The sequence below is a fragment of the Pseudorca crassidens genome, chromosome 18, assembly GCF_039906515.1.
Source record: "Pseudorca crassidens isolate mPseCra1 chromosome 18, mPseCra1.hap1, whole genome shotgun sequence".
Taxonomy (NCBI): domain Eukaryota; kingdom Metazoa; phylum Chordata; class Mammalia; order Artiodactyla; family Delphinidae; genus Pseudorca; species Pseudorca crassidens.
In genome coordinates this window covers 1,695,101-1,717,267 of record NC_090313.1, presented here as the reverse complement: position 1 = coordinate 1,717,267, position 22,167 = coordinate 1,695,101, and the positions used below count along the sequence as shown (strand labels likewise).

The 22,167-nt window shown below is 64.0% G+C and overlaps 2 protein-coding genes across 16 annotated transcripts in view; both read left to right on the top strand.

Annotated features, from left to right (window-relative positions):
* MCF2L (MCF.2 cell line derived transforming sequence like) overlaps positions 1-13,075 on the top strand; it is a 120,088-nt gene extending 107,013 nt beyond the window's left edge. For 11 of the 15 annotated variants that reach the window (XM_067713771.1, XM_067713768.1, XM_067713774.1 and 8 more), the window contains 14 exons: positions 682-774; positions 877-969; positions 1,760-1,885; positions 2,703-2,924; positions 3,037-3,129; positions 4,170-4,248; positions 4,404-4,470; positions 5,311-5,429; positions 5,653-5,745; positions 6,772-6,846; positions 9,691-9,812; positions 11,109-11,221; positions 11,289-11,392; positions 11,498-13,075. In XM_067713771.1, coding sequence (XP_067569872.1) covers positions 682-774; positions 877-969; positions 1,760-1,885; positions 2,703-2,924; positions 3,037-3,129; positions 4,170-4,248; positions 4,404-4,470; positions 5,311-5,429; positions 5,653-5,745; positions 6,772-6,846; positions 9,691-9,812; positions 11,109-11,221; positions 11,289-11,392; positions 11,498-11,583 — 1,485 coding nt within the window. In that variant the 3' untranslated portion in view covers positions 11,584-13,075. The remainder of the gene's footprint in view (positions 1-681; positions 775-876; positions 970-1,759; positions 1,886-2,702; positions 2,925-3,036; positions 3,130-4,169; positions 4,249-4,403; positions 4,471-5,310; positions 5,430-5,652; positions 5,746-6,771; positions 6,847-9,690; positions 9,813-11,108; positions 11,222-11,288; positions 11,393-11,497) is intronic. The other 4 variants (XM_067713776.1, XM_067713773.1, XM_067713782.1 and 1 more) reach the window with 2 other exon arrangements.
* Positions 13,076-15,272: 2,197 nt separating this feature from the next.
* Positions 15,273-22,102, top strand: F7 (coagulation factor VII). The gene is made up of 8 exons (XM_067713793.1): positions 15,273-15,402; positions 16,393-16,553; positions 17,081-17,105; positions 17,180-17,293; positions 18,597-18,737; positions 19,569-19,678; positions 19,957-20,080; positions 20,629-22,102. Exons 1-8 carry the CDS (start codon positions 15,333-15,335, stop codon positions 21,225-21,227), a joined length of 1,344 nt encoding a protein of 447 aa, XP_067569894.1. The 5' UTR covers positions 15,273-15,332; the 3' UTR covers positions 21,228-22,102.
* The last annotated feature ends 65 nt before the right edge of the window (positions 22,103-22,167 follow it).

Below are 22,167 nucleotides of genomic sequence, written 5' to 3'. Positions count from 1 at the left end.
AGTAGTGAAAAGGTCGCCTTCACAACGCAAGCCGGAGGCCGAGGCTCCCTGTCAGGAATTGGCACCGAGGGGCAGAGGGAGGAAAGAAGGGGCCATGTTTGTGCCCCGCTCGGCCTGGCCCTGGGGAGCGCCTCCCTGTGCTCTCTGAGAATCGGGGCTGGGGGAGCACCGCGCCGTGGCTCGGGGGACCCGTGAGCGGTGCAGGCTCTCAGGCCGCCCCTGGCCTGCGGAACCCGGAGCGCGGGTGGAGGCGGCAGCCACTGCTTTCCCCAGCCCGCTGGCCGTCGGATGCGCACGCAAGCGTGAGCACCACTGTGTAGCTGAGCCCTGGGGAGTCTCTTTACAGAGTCGGTGCTGGTCCTGCATTTCTTTTCAGTCTGTTATCTCTGAGGCCAAAGCCAGCCGTATGGACCTAATCTTTTATAAAAGAAGTACCCAGACTAGGGCAGCCCTGAGAACTGAACTTCTGGGGGGCTGTTACCTGGCTGCCCGCCAATGACAGCCATGGCGTCTGAGATGGAGGCGTGACCCGGATTCGGGGGGAGGCCAGGCTGGTCCCGGAGGTGCCGTGCGTCCTGGCGCGGAGGGGCATGACTCAGCAGCGGGGTCAGCCCACCTCCGGGCGCTGAGGTCCCCGTGAGCGCAGAGGCGCCCTGCGACTCGGCCCCTGTCCCGCCGCAGATGGAGCAGTTCCAGGTCTACGAGAAGTACTGCCAGAACAAGCCGCGCTCCGAGAGCCTGTGGAGACAGTGCTCCGACTGCCCGTTCTTCCAGGTGTGTCTCCTGGCTCCCTTGAGCGGGGACGTTCCTTTACTGCTTGACTCTCAGACAAGGAAGAGCGTCAGCCGTCTAAGGCAGAGGTTCTGGTGGTTGCAGGAATGCCAGAAGAAGCTGGACCACAAGCTGAGCCTCGACTCCTACCTGCTGAAGCCAGTCCAGAGGATCACCAAGTACCAGCTGCTGCTCAAGGTGAGAGGCCGGGCGGCCACACCTGGCCGGGCGTCCCCCAGAGCCCCCTCCCCGCCTGGCCCCCCCGCCAGCCGCACACCATTTAATGGCGGCCGCCCCGACCCGTCCCTGAACCCTGTGGTCTCTGGGCACCTTCTTCCCGTCTCTGCGAGGCCCTGGCTCTTCACACGCCTTTGTGGAGGGCCTGTTGTGCGCTGCCCATTGTCGGGCATCAGGGACACAGGGGGCAACAGGCGGGCAGACCCTGCCCCACAGGGCACATGCGAGGCTGCCTGTGTCCTGCTGTCTTGGGGGCCCAGCAGAGCAGATCCCCGAGACCTGAGAATGGGTGTGAAGAGCTGTAACAGATGTTCTTTCAGGGTTCAGATCTGGACGGAAGGAGTAATGGCTTAGAGGCGGGGAGACGGGAGCTGCAGCGGGGGTGGGGCTGGGTGCTCGCCCAGGCCAGGCGCTGCGAGGGGCCTGCCCTTGCCCAGCTCAGGGACAAGCCCGATCTGCAGCTGCGAGGGCTGGGGTGTAGGCCCGCAGCGGCCGGGAAGGTGGCTTCCTGAGGCGCTCTGGGGCCAGGGGCTCGGGCAGGCCCCCCGGCGGGGGGAGGGCGTGAGTGTCTGAGTGCGTGTGGGGTGTTGTCCCCGCCGGCGACGACTGCTCAGGGAGCCGCACACGGGTCCCGAAGGTCGGTGCCCGGGGCTGCCCAGGGCCTTCACCTGTGGGGCAGAGCACGGGCATCCCAGCCGCTCTCGGTGGAGTGGCGGGGTTCAGTGTCCAGACGGGCGTGGAACCTCCCCAGGAGATGCTGAAATACAGCAAGAGCTGCGAGGGGGCCGAGGACCTGCAGGAGGCCCTGAGCTCCATCCTGGGCATCCTCAAGGCTGTGAACGACTCCATGCACCTGATCGCCATCACGGGCTACGAGGTGAGGCCCCGACCCTGTCCTGCAGGGGGAGCCCACGAGCCGGCGGCGGGGCCTCAGGCCGTCCCGGTGCCAGCGCGGGCCCTACTCGCGCACCCCCCAGAACGCCGTCAGACCCGGTTCTGGCTGGGCCGCGGCCGCCTTGCACGCGGCTCACCAGCCTGTGCGGCAGCCAGGGCGCCTCGCCCCGTGGCTGCACCTCAGCGCAGAGGCGGCTCCGAAAACACCACCCTCCCGGCCTTTCCCTGAACCCGTTTTGTTCTCGGTGACGCCCGTGTGGGCGCGACCTTGAGACCCCGCCTCCTGGCCCTCCGCACCCGCGTCAGGCCGCGCACGGTTCCTGTCCTCTCTGTAAATCCGCTCAGCACTCGCCTCTGTTTTTTCATTAATAGACTTTCTTTCTGGAGCAGTAGCGGGTTCACAGCAAAACTGAGGGGAACGCGCAGGGGTTTCCCACCCAGCCACCCCCGTCCGGCCCGCCCCTTGGAGTCGGGCGTTTGTCACAGCCGACGGCCTCCACTGGCGTGTCGCCCAGAGTCCACGGCCCACGGCAGGGTCACTCTGGGGGTTTGGACAAACCGATGACCTGTGTCCCGCACGGTAGCGTCACACAGAGCAGCCCACTGCCCTAGACACCCCTGGGCTCCCCTGTTCATCCCCGCAGACGCCCTGCGACCCCCGACCCTTCCAGCACACCACAGACTTGCCTCTCCCGGGTGTCGGGCCGTTGGACCCCGCGGAGTGCAGCCCGGCCTCCCAGACGGGCTCCTCGGCCGCACGTGCTCTGGGCGCTAACTGCACCCCACGCCGCCGCCTTTAGGGGAACCTGAGCGACCTGGGGAAGCTGCTGATGCAGGGCTCCTTCAGCGTCTGGACGGACCACAAGAAGGGCCACACCAAGGTGAAGGACCTGGCCAGGTTCAAGCCCATGCAGCGCCACCTGTTCCTGCATGAGAAGGCCGTGCTCTTCTGTAAGAAGCGGGAGGAGAACGGCGAGGGCTACGAGAAGGCCCCGTCCTACAGCTTCAAGCAGTCCCTGAACGTGAGTGAGGCCGCCCCGCGGAGACCCTGGGGCCCCCGCTGGGCCACGACGCCCACCTTCTGGAGCGGGGGTGCCCTTGCCCGGACGCCTACCGCCCGCCCCGCCCTCACAGATGACGGCCGTCGGCATAACGGAGAACGTGAAAGGGGACGCGAAGAAATTCGAGATCTGGTACAACGCCAGAGAGGAGGTGTACATCGTCCAGGTAGGCCCCGCGCTCTCGGGCCAGGCTGCGGGCTCTGCCCAGCTCCGTCAGGACCGCCGGTGAGCGTCTTCTGCTGAGAGCTGCTGTCTGGAATCTTCGGAAAGCTCTATTCCCCGGAGGCCAGGGCCCCGCCATTCGTTTGGGGCTGCCCTGGGCCGTCAGTCACTAAGCTGAGCCCGGGACAAGGCACAGGGACGCCGCGGGGCAGGGGTGCCCCAGGTGCCCTGCCAGGAAGTGGGCTCCTGGTCCCCGGACGGCGGGGGGTCCCGGCCCGCCTGGGCCAGGCATCCTCGCTGCCGCGCACGACCAGGCGCCTGCAGGGAGCGTGTCCTCCTCGCTCGCCGGTGATGGCGGGAGGTGGTGGAGTGTAAGTTCGCCCATGAGCCCGGGAGAGACCCCAGCCCGAGAGGGCGATCCGGCACTGGGAGGTGCCTCGCCAGTTGCCCTTGACCGTTCTGACGCCCCTGGCGGTCTGGGCCTGGGGGCCCTGGGGGTGTCGCAGCACCGCAGCGTGGAGGCCCCGGTGACCTGCACTCTTCACAGCTCACAACACCCAGGCTAGCGCGGCCGGCCGAGGGCCCCACAGAGCTACAGCGGGAGCGGCCAGGGGCTCGGCCGGCGCCCCGGCTTTGCACAAGCCCAGGGTCCTCAGGGCCCAGCCGCCCGCCTGCACTGCCCTCGGGCCCCAGGCAGAGTGGAGGTGGGGCAGCAGCCCGGCCGCGCTGGTCCAGCTTCTGGTCCACTTGCGGGATGTCAGACGCCCGTCGTCCTTGTCAGCTAGGGAGACGTCAGGGCCGCATCCCAGAGAAACATTCTCGGGGCAGGCCACGTTGCAGGGGCTCCCACTGAGTCAGAGTCAGAGACCGTGCAGGGTGCTGGCGTGGGGTCCATGCACCGGCGCCCGCGGGGATGCCGCCCCGCATCGCGAGCGTGGCGCCGTCAGCCCCGATTCTGAGGGGCCCAGGCGCCTGCAGAGTGAGACCCTGACGCGTCCCTCGGGAACACACGCACTCACCTTCCGGTCTGCTTTGGCGGCACAGGCACCAACTCCTGAAATCAAGGCCGCCTGGGTGAGCGAGATCCGGAAGGTGCTGACGAGCCAGCTGCAGGCGTGCAGAGGTGAGGGCGCGGCCTCTGGGCTGTCCCCCGGGGGCCCGTTTATGTCCCGCAAAGCCTCCTCGGGATCCTTAGCCATCTGAGGCACCGCGGTAGCACCTGGAGGGGAAGGTGCTGGACTCGCGTTCCTGAGCCACGCTGGGCTCTTGTCCCCGCAGAGGCCAGCCAGCACCGAGCCCTGGAGCAGTCCCACAGCCTGCCCCTGCCCGCGCCCGCCGGCACCAGGTGAGGCCCGGCCGCGCGTCGGGGGTGTCACCAGTGGGAGCCAGCCCGTGCCGCTGGGTCTCCGCGGCCCTGTCACCGAGCCTCCTGGTCATCGGGGTCGCTCTGGAGAGCGTCCCTGGGGTCGCATGCTGCTGGGTCAGTCCCGGCAGGTCAGCGTCAAGGCGTGTGCCTCTAGCCCTAGCCCCAGCCCAAGGCCCGTCCGCAGCATCTCTGACCGTTTTCCATCCGGGCGGTATTTCCCATCACGATCAGTGCGCGGCGGGCGGCTGTTCCAGAGAGCAGTCCAGCGCCAGCACTGCAGTGACGGTAGTGTCCCAGGTGGGCAGGGACCCCGGGCACGGGAGGCTCAGAGCCAAGGCCGAGGCCCATGGCTCGCAGACAGACGCAGGGTCACATTTCACGCTGGCCTCATCGTACCTTTTCTGCCCTTATTTTTCCTTTGTTATTTTATTCATTCACTTACTTGTTTACTGTTTCTTATGTAAGCCACGTCTAATTATTCATGGTTGAAATAATAATGATGCTCTAATAATGATTAATGGTCTAAATAAATAAAGCACAGAACAATAGCTTTAAAGGAGAAAGGGCCCCCCCAGGGGAAAGAAAACAACAACAAAACCGCCTCCTACTTAATAGTCAGGGAGGTGGGTTTTGTTCTCACTTGGCTCCGCCCAGAGTCTGGACATGAGTGGCCGTGGCCGTGGCCCTGCGGCGGGAGACACGCAGCCCGAAGGCCTGGGTAGAAGCTCAGGGAGGTCTCCACCCTCCTCCTCACAGACCTTTGAACGCCAACCAGGCAACAACATTCTCTTTCTTTTTCCATGTGTCTGATGTCCTTAGTCCCTCTAAAGGGAACACAAAAGACGTCAGAAAGTTGGAAGAAAGAAAAACGGACCCGCTGACCCTGGAGGGATACGTGGGCCCCGCGCCACTGCCGAGGCCCCCCGAGAAGGGCAGAGGTGAGTGTTGGGGCCAAGCCCGGAAGTGCCGGGAACTGCATCGGGGGTCCGCGGCGGGCGTGTCAGGGCCTCACAGCCCCCGGTGGGCACAGGGAAGGTTCACGGAGAGCGCGGGGCCCGGCCGCCTGCACAGAGCACAGGGGCCTGGGCAGGGGGCCCGGGCGTGGCCGCCTGCCCTCTGGGGCCGCCCGGCGCCCTCTGCACTGCCCTCTCTTCCCCGCAGACGACGCGGTCACTAGCTCTACTTCAGAAAGCTCTGCGCTTTCCAGAAAGCGCCTCACCCTGCAGAGCTTTGCTGCCCTCAAGGGTCAGAAAGGTAAAGGTGCCTGGCCCCGGCCGGCGGCGGGCTTCTGGGCGGGTCGCGCCCATGGCTGTCTGTCATCCATCCGTGCCGTGCTCATCCGTGTGGACGGTCTCGGGAGGGGCATCTGCCTCTCGCGTGGGTCACCAGCACGCGTCTGCCGCTGAGTCGCTCTTTCCCTGACGCTGACGGGTCTGTCATTCGTGCAGCCAGGGCTCTGTTTTCAGGGCCTTTTCTTTGCAGAGGTGGAGGTGAGCTCTTCTGACAGAGGCCCGCCTGCCAGGAGCTGGGACTGTCCTTTGCTTTTCTGGTCCAGCTCCTCCCTTTCCTGCCTTTTCCCGTGGGGTCCCCGAGGGCATTGCTCCCCCTGCCAGAGTGCGAGGCATCCGCTTCCCTCTGGGCGTTTCTAGTGCACAGGCGGGTTCAGAACACCCGATGGAGGTCTCTAAGAGCTTGCCTGGACTCCTGAGCAGTGAATATGGGGGAAATACGCCCAGACAGCACAGGAGGCCAGCCCTGAGGTTCCAGGCGGGTCGCTAGAGGACTCCCTTCCCGATTCTGAAAGCCCGTCTTGTCTAGAGGTCTTTTCATTGGTCCAAATATTGGAGGGTTTTTTCTTTATTTCCCAATTTATAAAATACTTTTAAGTTGACCTCAAACAAACAAACAAACAAAAAGACGGACAAATCCAGGTCCTTATACCTTGCTGGGTTTGGCGAGCAGGCGTACTGGGCATGCTCTACGTGGAGCTCAGAAAACAAACCAAGGGGCCGCTTACCTAAAGCTACGATGCCGACGCAGGGCCATCACCCGCCCGTCTCCCCCTCCTGCTCTCCTGGGCCTCCCCCTGGACCTCTGGATCCCTCCGCCAGCTGAGCCGTGTTCCCAAGAAGCTGCTTTCTGAGTCACTGGAGAGCAGCCTGTTGCCGCCGTGTGTGTCTCACCCCAGCATGAGCTCGCTGTGTCTCCTGCCCCCTTGGTGCTCCGCTCGCTCCTCACTCCGTCTCTCCCGTTCTGTCTCTGCTCTTCCTCCTTTTGCAGCCTCTCCTACCAGTCCCGACAAAAAAGCTAAGCGACACCAAGTAAAGAGCGACCCAACGCCTTTTGGTTTACGAGGTAGAGTGGCTCCGCCTCCCGGACTAGCCTGGCGCCATTTCCCCATCCGGTTAGGGACCCTGTCTCGCCATCTGAGCTGCCCAGTGAAACAGGTCCCTCCCAGCCAGGAGCACAGTCACTGTTTTGTTCAAAGCCTGACGCTCCGGCCACAGGTACCGTGGTGACGTCACGCTTCTCGGTCCGAGGCCTCAGGCCAGGTGTGCCCAGAATGCGCAGAGCTGCCCACGGGCCACCAGGTAGCAGCTGCTGACACCTGGCTGGTGCCTGGGCTGGGCTGGGCTGTCTTACTCAGTGGCTGCGGGGCTCCACGTCCCAGGCCCATCCTTCCTCACCGTTTGTCCCCATGCTTCTGGGGACGCAGACAGATGGGGTGAGGTTCCGTATTGGAACTTGGGCCTTTGTCTCTCTTGCCCTCATATTCTGAGGGCAGAGCCCCCCCCAGGGAAACCCAGAGCCCCCCATCTCCACCCGGCCCAGGCTGAGGGTCTAAGGCTCGCAGACAGGGTTTCACTCTGTGAGCTATCCCGCGCTTCCAGACCACGTGATGGTACTGCCGGGCCAGATCCCGACGCACACCCCCCTCGGGCCTCAGTCCACAGTCCGCGCTGCAGGGACCCAGGGCTCTTCCGTGGGCAGCTGGAGAGCCCAGAGACCCACCCCTACCCCAGCCTGCACCCAGCCCTGCAGACGGAGCCCCAGGCACTTGGGAGTAGAATCACCTCCCCGCCACCGTCTCCGTCTCCGGGAGGGGCTGGACTTGGCCATTAGTGCTCCTGCTTAAGGCCCAGAGGTGCCCGAGGCACCTCTCTGCTTTGCTGACTCTCCTTGTGTGGGAGGCTGCAGCCTACTCCCTTTGAGCCCAGTGTGTCACCTCTGCGAGCTCCTCTGCTCACCTGTGAGACAGGTGAGGTGACCTCATGTCCTGGTAGATGAGTGTTAGGGCCTTGAGCTCAGGCCCAGCCGCCAGCCCCCCTCCCTCCCTCCTCCTCCCCCTCCCCCTGCCCTCCCCCTTACTCCCTCCTCCTCCTCTCCCTTCCCCCTCTACTCCTTCCCCCCTCCCCTCCCCTCCCCTTCCCCTCCCCTCCTCCTCCCCCTCCAGCTCCTCTCCCCTCCTTCCCCTTCCTTCCCCCTCCTTCCCCTTCCTTCCCCCTCCTTCTCCCATCCATGGAATCACTTCAGTCCACAGCAGGTGACAGGGAGCTGCAGGCCGTCCTGGCTGGCACTCTTGAAATGCCAAGTGCTTGCTTCCTGGAGTTGCATCAGCCCCTTGTTTTTTCAGTATCAGTGTCAGCGACTCTTTTACTGGAACGAGAGGTGACCGTATTCACGGTTCCTTGGCCTGATGTCCTCCTCGAAGCCCCCAGCATCCTACGTGGATTAAGAGCGGGCCACGGGGCTCAGTATCTCATGCTTATTCCCGTGTCACTGTGTTGACACAGGGACCGTCCCACTTGTTAGCAGAGGGTCACTCAGAGGCCGCGGGTGGCCGGGTGTGACCGAAGGGCAGAGCCGTCTGTCCACGCAGCTCTCCAGTGAGGGTTTACACACCTCGTTTCCAGGGGCTGCCCTCTGCCCAGGCAGCAGCGTCGTCCTTCTGCCTCCGCTGTCCCCCTTCGGACACATGCTTCCATTTGGCCGGGAGCCCTGTGTCTATCGGTGCTGGGCTGGAGGGTGGACATTTGTGGCCAGCTGCCTGGCGCCGGGGCCCCTGGTGACCCCCACCCGGCGTCCGTCTGAGCTTCCCGCCCTGGGCGGCTCCGGACGTGCCGAAGCAGGCGGCGAGCGTGGTTAATGGCCGGCAACCCACGGTCCCCGCTTCCCGCTTCCTGCATGGACGCCAGCCGCCGGGGGCCAAGGGTCGTGCTCGCCACCCCTGCCCGGCTGGAGAGGCGGGGCCAGAGGGTCTCTGGGCGCCGGGCCTGGCCTGGAGCAGGGGCTCAGTGCTCTGCGGGCTGGGGGGGGATCTCTGGGTCCCAGCTCCCTTTTCTGTGAAGACAGAGGCAGCTCCCTGACACCGCTTTAACACAAGCTTGTCACTGCCAGCCTTCAAAGTGTCGGCCTTGGGACAGCTGCCCCTCTGTCTGCACCCTGACTGCAAGGGGTGGGGGGGCATGCAGGCATGCATTCTGCCCTTGTCCACGTGGTCCCCTCACTCCCCCTCTCCCAGGAGAAGGTGTGCTTCTGGCCACACCAGATGGAACTGGGGACTGGTTCCGGATCCGCTCCCCTCTTGTCGAAACGCCGCCTCACGCGGAGCGCGGCTGGGCTCCAGAGCCGCAGGCGTGTGGCTCCGGCCTCTCGCTTCGTTCGTGACACTTGCTGTATTTCTCCACGACGCACTTGCACTCTCCCCCAATGGGAGGTGCAGCAGCTACTCTTTGGGGACACAGGGCAGTAGAAGGAATGTTTACGTAGTTTATAAAACCCGGAGGAAGCTTCTTTCCCCGCCCGTGACCCGCACAGGGTGGCCCCCTCCCTGGCCTGGGCGCTCCTAGCACCCGGCATCGTGAGGAGCTGTTCTCCCGGCCGGCTGATGGGTGTTGAGAGTTGCAGGTGTTGATTAAAAATGCCTTTCCCTCGTCGTTTGCCTCGACACGGGACGGGCGGTTGTCACCAGCTGTCCGGTGGAGGCTGGGGTTTGTTTCCGGCTGAGGAAGCAGGTGCTGTGGCCCAGGTCCCCTGGGCAGCTTGCACGGTTGAAGCGGAAACCTGCGGGTGTCCGGCCCGCCTTTACGCACCGCTGGGAAGGGCAGGCTCCCCCAGCCGACACGTGTGGGTGGCGGGGATGTGCATAGGCCGCCCTCGACCTTGAGGGGGACCTCACTGGGGCCTGGTCCTCTCTAGGTTGGAGCAAAACGTCTAACCCGCCAGAGGCTCCTGAGGACAACGACGGCTGGTCCAGCGCCGAGGAGCCGGTCAACTCCTCAGACGCAGAGGAGGAAGGGAGAGCGGGCCTCAGGAAGCTGGTAACCTTGGCTCCCACCTCGTCCGCGGCACTGCTGGTCCCGGGGGCAGGGAGCCAGCAGTGCAGCTCAGGGGGCCGCGCCTCCTAGGGCTTAGGGAGGACCTTCAGGTGCCAGGGCCCCTTGGCTGTGTGCCCGCCCTCCTGTAGTTCTCACCAGACCACCTCACGGCGGACAGTGCACACCTCTGACCTGCCCCTCAGAGGAGCTTTCTTAAAGCTGCGTGTGTACCGCCGTCTGTTTCAGAGAATCGCACTGTCTGAGGTACGGATTTGCTTCCTAAACAAAGTCCCGTTTTAGCACGAGCAGCAGACGACACTATTTATATATTAAGTCATCAGAGTCAGGACGGTAGCAACAGTTATTTGCTGCCCGCTCAGTGCTGCCCTGGTCCACACCTGGTTTATCGCAGCGAGCAAAGCACCCCAGAGCTGGAGGGGTAGACACAGGTAACTGGAGGAGAGCGCAGGGAGAGTCTCGGGTGGCCAGGGCAGCCTTTCCCGAGGAGGCCTGAGGGTGAGAAGAGCCGGCCAGGGCGTTGCGGGGCCAGTGGGGGAGCCTAGGCAGGCGGGCAGGGAGGCGGGCAGGGAGGCGGGCGGGCGGGGAGGCAGGTGGGCGGGCGGGCAGGCCTGCTGGTTGCATTCCGCTCGCGGTGCAGCAGGAGGGTGCGAGGTGCTGCTCAGGGTGTCCAGAGGGTGCAGCTGCTCCCGTGAGGGTAACGGACACCGGCCTGGCTTTCCCTGCTCCCAAGCCTGGTGGCGCGTGACCCCTGCACAGTTCAGGGGCTCCCAGTCATGTGTCTCGCTGCCCGTGAGGCCGCAGCCCCACAGTCCAGCAGAATGGCCTCCCCTTCTCAGAGTCCGCGTCGCGCAGCAGCTCTGTCCACAGGTGTGCTGAGCACCTGCTGTGTCAGGCACTGAAGGCAAACAGGGGACAAGGTGGACAAGAATCCCCCCTCTCCTGGGGTGAAAGACTAGTAAAAGGCAGAGCGTGTGCCCTGAGGGCAGAGGCGTGACCCAGTAAGAGGTGCAGCAGGTGCAAAGGCCCTGCGGGCCGCAGGAGCTGGGTGTGGTGTGAGCACTGGGGCGCAGCCAGGGGCACCGCACAGGCTGGTCAGGTTTAGTGGTCGCCACGTGAGACCGAGCGTCTCCCTGGACGAGGAGACCTTCCCAATGTAAGGCCATAGTCCCACCGGAAGCTCTGCGAATGGCAAGGCTCTCGTCCTTCCCGGGACGCTGGACGCTGGGCACCGGCAGCTGCGTGCCACGTGTGCCATGCGCCCTGCCGTCCCCTCCCCAGGTCCCCGGGAAGTACACCGTCACGGGGCTGGACGAGAAGGGGGGCCCCGACGCGCTGGTCCTGAGGAGCGGGGACGAGGTGGAGCTGGTGCAGGAGGGCGACGAGGGCCTCTGGTAAGACCGCCCGCGCGCCCCCCCGCAGCCCGCGCGCGCTACCGCACCCTGACCGCGCCCCTTGCAGGTTCGTGCGGAACGTGAGCTCCGGCGGCGAGGGCTGGCTGCCAGCCCGCAACCTGTCCGCGCTCCTCGGCCAGCGCGGCGCCCCCGGGTGCCTGAGCAGCCCAGGTACGGGCCGCTGAGCAGCCCAGGCGCTGCGGCGAAGGCGGGGCCGGGGGCGGGGCCAGGAGCGGGGCCAGGACGCGCGGCAGCCGCTCGCCTGCTTGTCCGCAGAGTCCAGCGCCGGGTCCGCCCTGCTCAGCGCCTCGTCCAGCTGCAGCGAGAGCTGCGCGGCCGCCCTCGCGGACCTGCAGGGGTAGCGCCGCGGCCACCCCGCCTGCGGCCCTGGGAGCTGGCCTCTGCTCGGGCCGGCGCGGCGTGGGGAGGGGCCGGCGCCCACAGAACCGCCCACGGAACCCCGGAGCCGCCGCGGCCCCAGACGAAGGTTCGGGAAGAGTCCGCCCTGCGGCCTCGGCGCCGGGACCGCGCGCGCCCCAGGGCGCAGGAAGGGCGCGGCACCGCGGCTTCCTCGGGGAGTCGGACGGACGGGGCTGCAGACGACAGACCTCTGGTGCACAAGGGCTCCCGGGACTCCCCTTCGGCCTCGGCCGCAGCCGCTCCCCTTTGGTTTCCGACGTTTCTGGTCCGGTGCTTTCTGCAGGAACACGCGTTCTGTGGAGCTGCTTCCAAAAGAAGTGACCGATTCACTGACCCATCGGCTTGGTGCGGGGGCAGGAGGCTAGTTTGTCTTATACACATTTTTTTTTAAAGCAAGGATTAATTCTACGGCCATCTTTTTGGTGATACTTTGGCCTCTGATCTTTACCAAGAATCACTGTGTTTACGTGAAATGACAATTTCATACTGTATTTGATATAAAACTATTTTTTGTTACTGGGGTTTACATGGCGCTGAATGATTTGGGGGACACGCTCTCGTGGAAACAGCCCACCTGGTCACAGGTGAGTGGAAGGACATTCCCTCGGTAGAATCAGGCAGCGTTTCTACAAACACAGGCAGTTAGAAACCAAGGAAATTCCTTCACCTGTGTAGGTTAGTTTTCAAACGAAAATGTGAACTATAATTTAAAATATTAACCTTCTTTTCTACAGAAAAACACGGGGGACTCGATTTTTTAACACTTCACTGAATTAGGGTATTTTTATTATTTTTAAAGACTGTGTAAAGATGCAGTTTTTGCAGGTGTCACCTGAACCGATGCTGTCACAGGAGCCCAGGGAAAACCTGAGCTCCCGGCCGCCCCCCCCGCCCCCCCCCCCCCCCCCCCCCCCGCCTGGCATGTCCTGTGTGGAGCTGTCCTGAGCACAGCAGAGTTTATCTTATTCAAATCAAGGCAGAACTGGAAAGAAAACTCTTCTGTTTTACTGTGTTTTGTGTTTCAGAAACAAATTCTGTTCCCTGGAAACGCTTCTTTCTGGGTCTGATTGGGGCAGATATTTTTATATGTGTGTATATATGTCGATGTGTGTACATACGTCCCCACTGTGAGGGGTGTATTTATAGCCTCCAAGCTGCTGGCGATGTGTCGCTTTACAGCCCCCCGAGACCCAGGCCCCTGCAGCCCAGCCCACGGGCTCCGCGTCCTTGTGCAGGGCCAGACCTCTCTGGAGTGCGTAGTGGACGGCGTACAAGCTCGGCAGCTTTCCTCCTGGTGTATAAGTTATTTGGAAAATGATGCTTCACGTAATTTACTGAATATATTGATTGTTCAGGCACCGTTCCTGCCATCCCAGCCTGGGACTGGCCACCATTTTTGTGATCTCTTCCTCATAAAAGCACTTTAAAACCTCATGTTTCAGTCACTGTTCCTTTTTCTTTAACTGCTGATGTAAGTGAAATTTAAAAATCCGAGTTCTTTACTGCATGGCTGGTGTTTGAATAAACATCAGCACCTCTTGCTGTCGGCCGTCCTCTGTAAAGGCACAGGATCTGGAACTGGGTGGCCCTCACTGGAACGCCCCCCCCCCCCCAGATGCCAGCGTGCGCCGGAGGGGCCCAGGGCGAGTGGGGCCTCCTGACCCCTGAGCCCCCTCCCCTCCCCCCTCTGTCAGGGCTTCTCCTGCAGGAATAAGATAGGGTGAACGCTGTACCTGTGCTCGGCCAGCTGGGAGAAATAGTACAAGTGTCAGTGGGCGTAGTGGCTCCTCGAAGCCTGCAGCGTCCCCTCCACCTCTGCGGGGACCCCCGTCACCCCGGACCTGAGGGCCTCTGTCCTTCGCATTGCCCTAATTCACGCTGATGCCCTATGCCTGGCAGGTCATTTGTCTGCGGAAACCCGGTTCAGTGGTGATGCTCTGAGAAGCCCTAGAAGGAGCAGAGTCTTTTCTTCACCCCCGAGCCTTGTCCCTACTGGGCCTGTGGTCAGGATGCCCCTCACGTGGCTCCAAACACAGGTGCAGCTCAGCTCCGTTCGAGGGAAGCCAGGGGCACCGGGCTGAGAGCACCCCCTAGGATCCCTGTCCGCCTGGACCCCAGAAGGTGATCCTGCTTGGATATAGGGTCACTGCAGGTGCAGTTGGTTAAGATGGGGTCATGGTGGCCCCTAGTCCAATGACTGGTGTCCTTATAAGGAGCAGGAAATTTGGACACACACACACACCAGGCGGGAGCTGGAGGGCTGGCTCAGCATGTCAGGGGTACCAAGGACCACCAGAGCCCCAGGAGCTGGAAGAGGCCGGAAGGACCCTCCACAGAGCCTCTGGAGGGAGCTTGGCCCTGGGACACCTGCCCAGACCTGGGACTGGATAGATTCCTGTCGCTGGAGCCCCTGGGGGCGGTGCTGGGTCAGGCGGCTGGAAAGGAGCACTGAGTCAGTGAGCAGTGACCGCGCTGTACTCGGTCTGAGAAGGTGCGCAGCCCTGGAGCCGGAGGAAGCCCCGGGCAGTGGCCGCACCGGCAGGGGTGGCAGGTGGCGCTTCTGGAGCCCTCGCAGGACAGTGCACACCCCCAGGCTCTCGGCAGGACGAGCAGCCCTGCTGCCCCGCAAAGAAAGTAGGGCTCAAAGGAATGAGCCCCTTCCTCCCCAAGCTGGGAGGAGACGGACCCTGACAGCACCCTACCAGGTGGTCTGACTCCAGAGCTGCTGCACCCACTGGGCCCAGGCGGCGCCACGAAGGGCTGTGAGAGTCCCTCCCCTTCCCCTCCTCTCCCCCTCCCCCCTTCACAAATAAATTCCTGTATAACTGAATTCCTAAACAATTGTTGACAGTGACAAATAGAAATTCCAGAGGTGATAAGTAAAATGTTGTCCTCTAAGGACTGCCTTCCATCTGGGGAGGGAGTAGCGCCGGACCCGCCTGGAACAGCTGGGTCTCCCTGCTCCCCTCTGAAGATAAATGGCAGAGCTGGTGTCCCCAGCCTCCACCCGTTTATGGAGAGGCGGCTGGACGCCTGAGTGAGGCTTGCAGGGTGACCGCCAGCCCAACGGGCCCAGGACAGTACCAGTTAAGTCTGGAAAGTCCAGCGTCCTGAGAAACCCTTTCGTGCCTGGCGGCCAGGATAGCTGGTCACCCCAGCTGGTGGCCTGGGCCCAGGAGGGCATGAGGGACAAGACCCGGGCGCCCCAGGGCTGAACGGGGGCAGGGGCTCCGCGGGGGGCGCGCACCCCTCCCCCTCGCGCTCCCAGAGGGGCCCTTCGGCTGAGAAACCAGGCCTCCCCTGTGACAAGATATTCACATTCACGCCCCAAACCTGCTCCCCTTTCCCAGTACCATCACTGCGGGGGACGGCTCTCCACCCGCACTTTAGTTCTGTTTCCCAGCTTGCCGTCCTAGGTCCTCGGGCTGCAGGCTTCTGAGCTGCATTTGAGCTGCACACGCCACCGGACACGCATCCCGACGCCCGAGTCTCCTCTCGCACAAGGAGCCTGACTCCCCAGGCCCGTGCCCTGGGGCGGCCGTCTGTCCGCTCAGCAGGCACTGGGCGGGGGACCGCACGCCCGAGTGCTTGGGAGGCGAGGCCTCCCTCCCCCACCCTCTCGGGCTCTTGGAGAACTTTGCCCGCCTCCCCACCTGGAAAGTCAACAGACAAAGCGACCCAGGGCCTCGCCATGGCTCCTCGGCTCCGGGGGCTGGCCCTCCTCTGCCTTCTGCTGGGCCTGCGGGGTTCCCTGGTGGCAGGTACGCGAGGGAGGTTTCCCCATTCACCCAGCGGAAGGGCAGCCGACCCCCAAAGCCGGCCCATGTGCTGGGCGCTCCTGTTTGCTGGCAGCTCTGCTCTGATCTGCTCTCCTTCCGAAAGGCAAACGGTGCCCAGGGCCTCACCCAGCATTTGGAGGAAAGGCTTCGGGGAATTATTTTCCAGACTTTTGGGAGCCGTGGCGTCCGCCGGCCACAGTGGGCGCCCCCCGCCTGCCGCCAACACCCCCCCACCCCCTGGCACAGGATCTGGGGCTCAGGGGTGCCTCTCTCACTCTGCTCTCTCAGCCTCTCGGTGGGGGGCTGGTGCGAGGGACGGTGTGGGGACGCCGGACCGTGATGATCTGCCACCACGCCAGTGACCCCTGCACCCCGTCCTCACAGACGCTGGGAGGCCTGAGCCGGTTAACATGGGGACGGCTCTGTGAGCTGTCATCGTGACTCTCCAGCCCCGAGGGGCGGCCGAGGTGGGAACCAGGCACCGACACTGTCCCGTAAAGTCCGGCTCACGTCGTCCCTCAGATCCCACGGCCAGACTCTGGGGTCCGAGAGGCAGAGCTGGTGCCGCCATGGTCCCTCCTGCTTGTCTTCTTTTTTCACTTAATATCGCACCTTCTTAAGCATCACGGGGCACCATCGTTTATGCTTCAGATTGTCTCCAGCTTTCCTGATGGCTGGGTCTCTGCAGGTCTCAGAGCATTTCCTTGGGATAAACTCCTAGAAGCGAAGGGACCAGGTCAAGGGCGTGAACGTGTTGCGATGACTCACTGAGCACATTGCCTTCCTCCGGCACATAAAGCTGTGCAGTGCTCCCATTGCAAACTCAGCCAGGCCTGTGGACAGGAGCCCTCTGACTCCCATTACCTAGCAGAAGGGATGGTGGGAACACTTCCTGTGGAGGGCGGGGTGGGGGACGGGAGGCTGTGGGCCCCCCCCCCCCGGGCGTCCAGCGTCTCACGGCCCGCCCTCCAGTCTTTGTCTCCCAGGAGCAAGCCCACAGTGTCCTGCACAGGCCCCGGCGCGCCAACTGGTTGCTGGAGGAACTGTGGCCTGGATCCCTGGAGCGCGAGTGCAGGGAGGAGTTCTGCTCCTTCGAGGAGGCCCGGGAGATCTTCCAGAGCGAGGAGAGGACGGTGAGCTCGCCTGGGGCCAGCGGGCGTGCGGCGGCCACCCCGTGGTTGTGAAGCCTGCTTTGATTCTCACGACAGCCCTGCGAGTTTTACTTCATTGGCCAAAAGATTCCGCGGGAATCCCTTTTACTGACGGGGCCTCTGCGGTCGGCAGAGCCTCTGCGGTCGGTCCCGCTCAGCGGGTGACTGGACAGTCGATGCAGCATCCGAGGAGGAACTGGGGGCTCAGGGAGCAGGGGTGTCTTGTCCGCGTTCACAGCTCGGACGTGGCACAGCTAAAGCCTGGGGATCCTGACTTGGGCGAGGAAACCTGTGACCTCTGGTGGCCTTAGCAATGGCGGGTGGATATTAGGACAAAACTCGCTTCCCTGGATGCACCCACCTCGCCTCCAGAGGAGAAAGTCTGGCTTTCAGAGCCCATCACGAGGGCCAGGTCAGAAGCCCTCCAGCCCGCCAGCTCCTTCCGCGGGGCCATATGCACTGCCTCTGGCGCACGCCTGCGTCACGCACCTTCCTCTTTGCTCCCTCAGAATCAGTTCTGGATTTCTTACAACGGTGAGTACGTGCCCGGCCGACGTGATCTACCCGCCAGCCCCTCTCTCGGCATCCTAACTCTGACTTGCCCACAGACGGGGACCAGTGCGCCTCCAGGCCCTGTCAAAACGGGGGCTCCTGCGAGGACCAGCTGCAGTCCTACCTCTGCTTCTGCCTGGATGGCTTCGAGGGCCGGAACTGTGAGACGGGTGAGGACAACCGGGGCCCCCGGGGGGGCTGCTGAGCACGGCCTGGGGGGAGGTTGGCCTCCGTGACCTGGAAGGGCCTCAACCTGAGAGTCTCGGATCTGGGGTTCTCAGGTGCTAATTCTTCCACTTGTGATGCCCTGTCCCCTTCTGGGCTCCCGGCACTGGGAAATTCTGACGCACCCGGAGGGGCCCGGGGAATCACTGCATCTCCGTCAGCCCCACACATCCCCATGGCGAGGTGGTTGGGGAAGCTCGGCCTTCCCTACTTGCTGTCACAAGGGCAGGCCCAGTATTACAGTGTCACACAGCTCAGGGCTCCCCAGACCACCCTCAGCGTCAGTCATCTGCTAGGCCAGCGTGCTCTGAAGGCCGACACAGGCACGGTTACAGTTACCACACGGAAAGGATATGGGTTCAAACAGCCGAGGGGCCAGAGTGAGCTCCCAGCGGCTTCTTCCCGGGAGCCCTGTGGATGGTGTTCTGTTCTCCGAGACCATGTGGGACAGAACTTACAGAGACTCACCCGCCAGGGACGCGCCCACAAGCCCCAGTGTCCTGAGGTCCCACTGGGGCTCAGGCACAAGGATGTGGCTGACCCCCATGTCCAGCCCTTCCAGGGGTCACGCTGATGCCACTTATCAGGCAGCTCAAATTAAAGCGGACGACTTCATCAGGGGGGCAGTCACTTCCTGGGAGCCCTCCCCACCTGTGAACACTCTGATGCCACCTAGCTCGTCTCAAAGGACCACGGTCAAAGAGGGAGGGCAACGGCCAGGGAGGAGGGTCCCCGCCGGTCACCTGGGGCTTGGGTGCTCAGCGGTCCTGGTGTGAATTCACCTCCAGGACAGGCCCTGGACTTGCAGAGCGAGCCAAGCCCGTGTCCACAACAAAGCTCCCTTTTCCAGAGGCAGGTTGGCCAGCGGCCAGCCCGGGCAGCTCCCCGGGGCACCAGGCCCCGGCTGCAGACCAGCCTCCTGGCTCTGACTGCTCGCGGGCAGGCCTCCGATTGAGTCGGACTCGTCCACCGTCCCCAGGGGCCTCTGCTTTCCCCAGCCCGGGAGGGATGACGTTGTGGAGGCCACAGCGTGCCAGCCCCGCATCCCCACTGGCGAAGCTGCTCAGACGTGGGACCCTGCCCCAAACTCCAGGTCGTGCCCTTCTGGGTCAGTCTGCGGAGTGGGCTGGTGCCAGGCTGTCCCTGGAGCCGGAAGCTGGGCGCCACCTTCGTGCAGAACACAGCCCCTGGCCCAGGCCTGCTTGCCCTGACCGGGGGCCCCCTGTCGGCCACGCCCTCTGCCCTCAGACAAGAAGAGCCAGCTGATCTGCCCGAATGACAACGGTGGCTGTGAGCAGTACTGCAGGGATGACGCGGAGGCTGGGCGCACCTGCTGGTGCCACGAGGGGTACGCGCTCCAGGCGGACGGGGTGTCCTGCACGGCCACAGGTAACAGGTCCTCGGGTACCAGGTCTAGGGCTGGTGGTTTCATTGTCCTGATACACGTCCCCCCGTTGGCTACAAGATGGGGTGCGGGGAAGCACAGCATCACTGAGCATCTACCAGGCACTGCCGGCGCGCTCTGCGCGTCGCGGCAGCGGGGAAGCTGGGGTGGAGGCGGCCGCCCCGCCCCCAGAGCAGGGAGGGGCCACGGTGGGCGGGGCGGAGCCCCGGAGCCGGGGGGAGGTGCAGAAGGCGGCGCTCGCTGCCCACCCCCGCTCCCCGCGCAGCACCACACCCAGTGTCTGTACTGACGGCAGCACGGTTCTGGATTCCAAGTCTCTTCAACGGCAAGCACTTCTGGGAAAATGGAAAACGTCTCCAAACCAGCCTAAAGGCGACGGGGCTGCAGCCCCCAAAGCTGAGCCCACCCCCAGCCCTGCGTCTCTCCGGAGGTGGATGGACCCAGCCTTGTCTAGGAAGCCTGAAACTCAGCTGCCGCCTCTAAAGGCTTTCTTTTCTGGCCTGGGGCTTTCCTGGAGCAGGAAGGAAAACTTAGAGCCGGTCAGAAGAGCAGCCCGATTGTCCGAGATGCCGGTCACCTTGCACAGCTTATCCTTTACACCTTTAGTGACCTCAAGCAGCACGTCTTCCCCCCTTGGAAAATGCGCGGGACCCAGTCTCCAGGACCCTGGGCCATCTGCTTCCCCGGCAGCTCCCGCAAGGGCCTGCCGCAGCCCCGGGCGGGACCAGAGGCGCAGCCGCCCGTCCGCAGGGCCCCTGGCCTTTCTCACCAGCACCCCACACATCCCCACGTCTTGCTGGATTTGTTTTACACAGTTGAATATCCGTGCGGAAAAATACCTGTTCTGCAAAAAAGAAACGACAGCAACCCCCAAGGCCGAATCGTGGGTGGCCACGTCTGCCCCAAAGGGGAGTGCCCCTGGCAGGTAAGGCTCCAGGAGCACTGGGTCGAACGTGGGTGACGATCCCGGGCATGCACAGAGCAGTCCAGCCCCGGCGGGCCCACCGTCTGGCCACTCCCTTAGCTGGATGGAAACGGCCTGTAAAGCAGCCCCCATCCGGGGTGCACGGGAAAGGGGGGCCCCCCATCCGGGGTGCACGGGAAAGGGGGGCAGCCCCCATCCGGGGTGCACGGGAAAGGGGGGCCCCCCCAGGCAGCCACGACGGGAACGCGAGCTTCCAGCATCTGCTGTGCCCTTGTCAGGCCATGCTGAAGCTGAATGGGGCGCTGCTGTGCGGGGGCTCCCTGCTCGACACCGTCTGGGTGGTCTCCGCAGCCCACTGTTTCGACAGACTCAGAAGCTGGAGGAACCTGACAGTGGTGCTGGGTAGGTTGCGTGGCGCCTCCTTCTGCCGGGAGACGATCCTTGAATGATAAACCGCGGGGCCAAGATTTGGGGCTTCCACGACCAGTGACCTTCCCCACAAAGAGAAGTGGCAGCGTCTGGGCAGACCCCATACCCACAGCGCCGCTGTGGCCACCCCCTCAGCCTCTCTGCCACCCAGATGCGGCCCTGGGGTGATGCTGCTCCCGCCAAGGTCCCCGAAGGGGTGCCCCACCCAAGGCTGCGCTGCCCGGTGGGCTTAGGGGATGACGAGGACCCCAGGAGGGCCAGGCCCCGTCTGGAAGAACCAGGGGAACGGGGCACCCTCTCCTCACCCAGCCACGGCTGCCCGCCCGACCCCCTCACCTGCCTCCAGCACCTCGGGGCCATATCCGCCCCGACTCACACCCACACTGACCCCCCGGCAGCCCCAGGAGGCTGCTCGCCCACCGGGGGTGGGGGACGCGGGGCCCCTCCTGCCCGACAGGAGACAGTGGCCCGGGAGGCGAGGCGGGGAGTGAGTGGACGGTCCGCCCCCGCCCCCGCCGCAGGCGAGCACGACCTCAGCCAGGACGAAGGTGATGAGCAGGAGAGGCAGGTGGCGCAGGTCATCATTCCCGACAAGTACGTCCGGGGCAAGACGGACCACGACCTGGCCCTGCTGCGCCTGGCGCGGCCCGTGGCCCTCGGCGACCACGTGGCGCCCCTCTGCCTGCCCGAGCGGGCCTTCGCAGAGCGGACGCTGGCCTTTGTGCGCTTCTCGGCCGTCAGCGGCTGGGGCCAGCTCCTGGAGCGCGGCGCCACGGCCCTCCGGCTCATGGCCGTGCACGTGCCCCGGCTCCTGACCCAGGACTGCCGGCAGCTGTCGCGCCGGAGGCCCGGCGGCCCCGTCATCACTGACAACATGTTCTGCGCCGGCTACACGGACGGCAGCAAGGACGCCTGCAAGGGGGACAGCGGGGGCCCGCACGCCACCCACTTCCAGGGCACCTGGTACCTGACGGGTGTCGTCAGCTGGGGCGAGGGCTGCGCAGCCGCCGGCCACTTCGGCGTCTACACCCGGGTCTCCCAGTACACGGCCTGGCTCCGCCGTCTCATGGTCTCCCCACCACCCTCGGGGGGCCTCGTCCGGGCCCCGCTGCTGCCCTAGCACCCGCCCCGCAAATAAAGCCGCCGTGTGTGCCCGGTCTTCCCGCGCCAAAGCCGGAAATTCTCCTGTGGTTCTTGGGGCGGGGGAGGGGGAAGCGGAAACAGAGACGGAGAGACAGAGAGACACAGAGAGGGAGACAGGGAGACTGACAGACAGAGACTGAGGGATGGAGAGACAGAGAGAAACCTGAGGGAGATTCTGAGCAGCTGGACAGAAAGAGAGACTGAGTGTCAAAGAGGCAGACGGGGCGGGGGGGGGGGGTAACGACAGAAGGTGGCACACTGGGCAGAGCACGCGGGGGCTGGGTGCGCCAGGCCAGCAGCAGGGGCGCGAGTGTCCACCCCCGGTGACGTGTCCACCCGTGGTGACGGTGCCGCTTCCCCACACGTTCGTCTCTCACTCAAGCGTTTCATCTTCATTGCAGATAAACTGTTAGCATCCTCCACTCACTGTGCTGAATATCCTTCCGGATCTTTTCTTTTCTTTTTATAAATTTATTTATTTTTGGCTGCATTGGGTCTTCGTTGCTGCGCGCAGGCTTTCTCTAGTTGAGCCGAGCGGGGGCTACTCTTCGTTGCGGTGCGTGGGCTTCTCACTGCGGTGGCTTCTCTTGTTGCAGAGCATGGGCTCTAGGCGCACGAGCTTCAGTAGTTGCGGCACGTGGGCTGTTGTTGTGGTTCACGGGCTCCAGAGTGCAGGCTCAGTAGTTGTGGCTCGTGGCTCAGTAGTTGTGGCTCACGGGCTCTAGAGTGCAGGCTCAGTAGTTGTGGCACACCGGCTCAGTAGTTGTGGCTCACGGGCTCTAGAGCGCAGGCTCAGTAGTTGTGGCGCACGGGCTTAGTTGCTCCGTGGCCTGTGGGATCTTCCCGGACCAGGGCTCGAACCCATGTCCCCTGCATTGGCAGGCGGATTCTTAACCCAGCGTGGGCAGAACGCCCCG

What these genes read in the sequence shown, in the direction of transcription:
- F7 (XM_067713793.1), top strand. Translation starts at nt 15,333, where the DNA reads ATGGCTCCTCGGCTCCGGGGGCTGGCCCTCCTCTGCCTTCTGCTGGGC. An exon ending in AAGGGGAGTGCCCCTGGCAG is followed by an intron (nt 19,679 to 19,956) that starts GTAAGGCTCCAG and finishes TGCCCTTGTCAG; the next exon opens with GCCATGCTGAAGCTGAATGG. An exon ending in GAACCTGACAGTGGTGCTGG is followed by an intron (nt 20,081 to 20,628) that starts GTAGGTTGCGTG and finishes CCCCCGCCGCAG; the next exon opens with GCGAGCACGACCTCAGCCAG.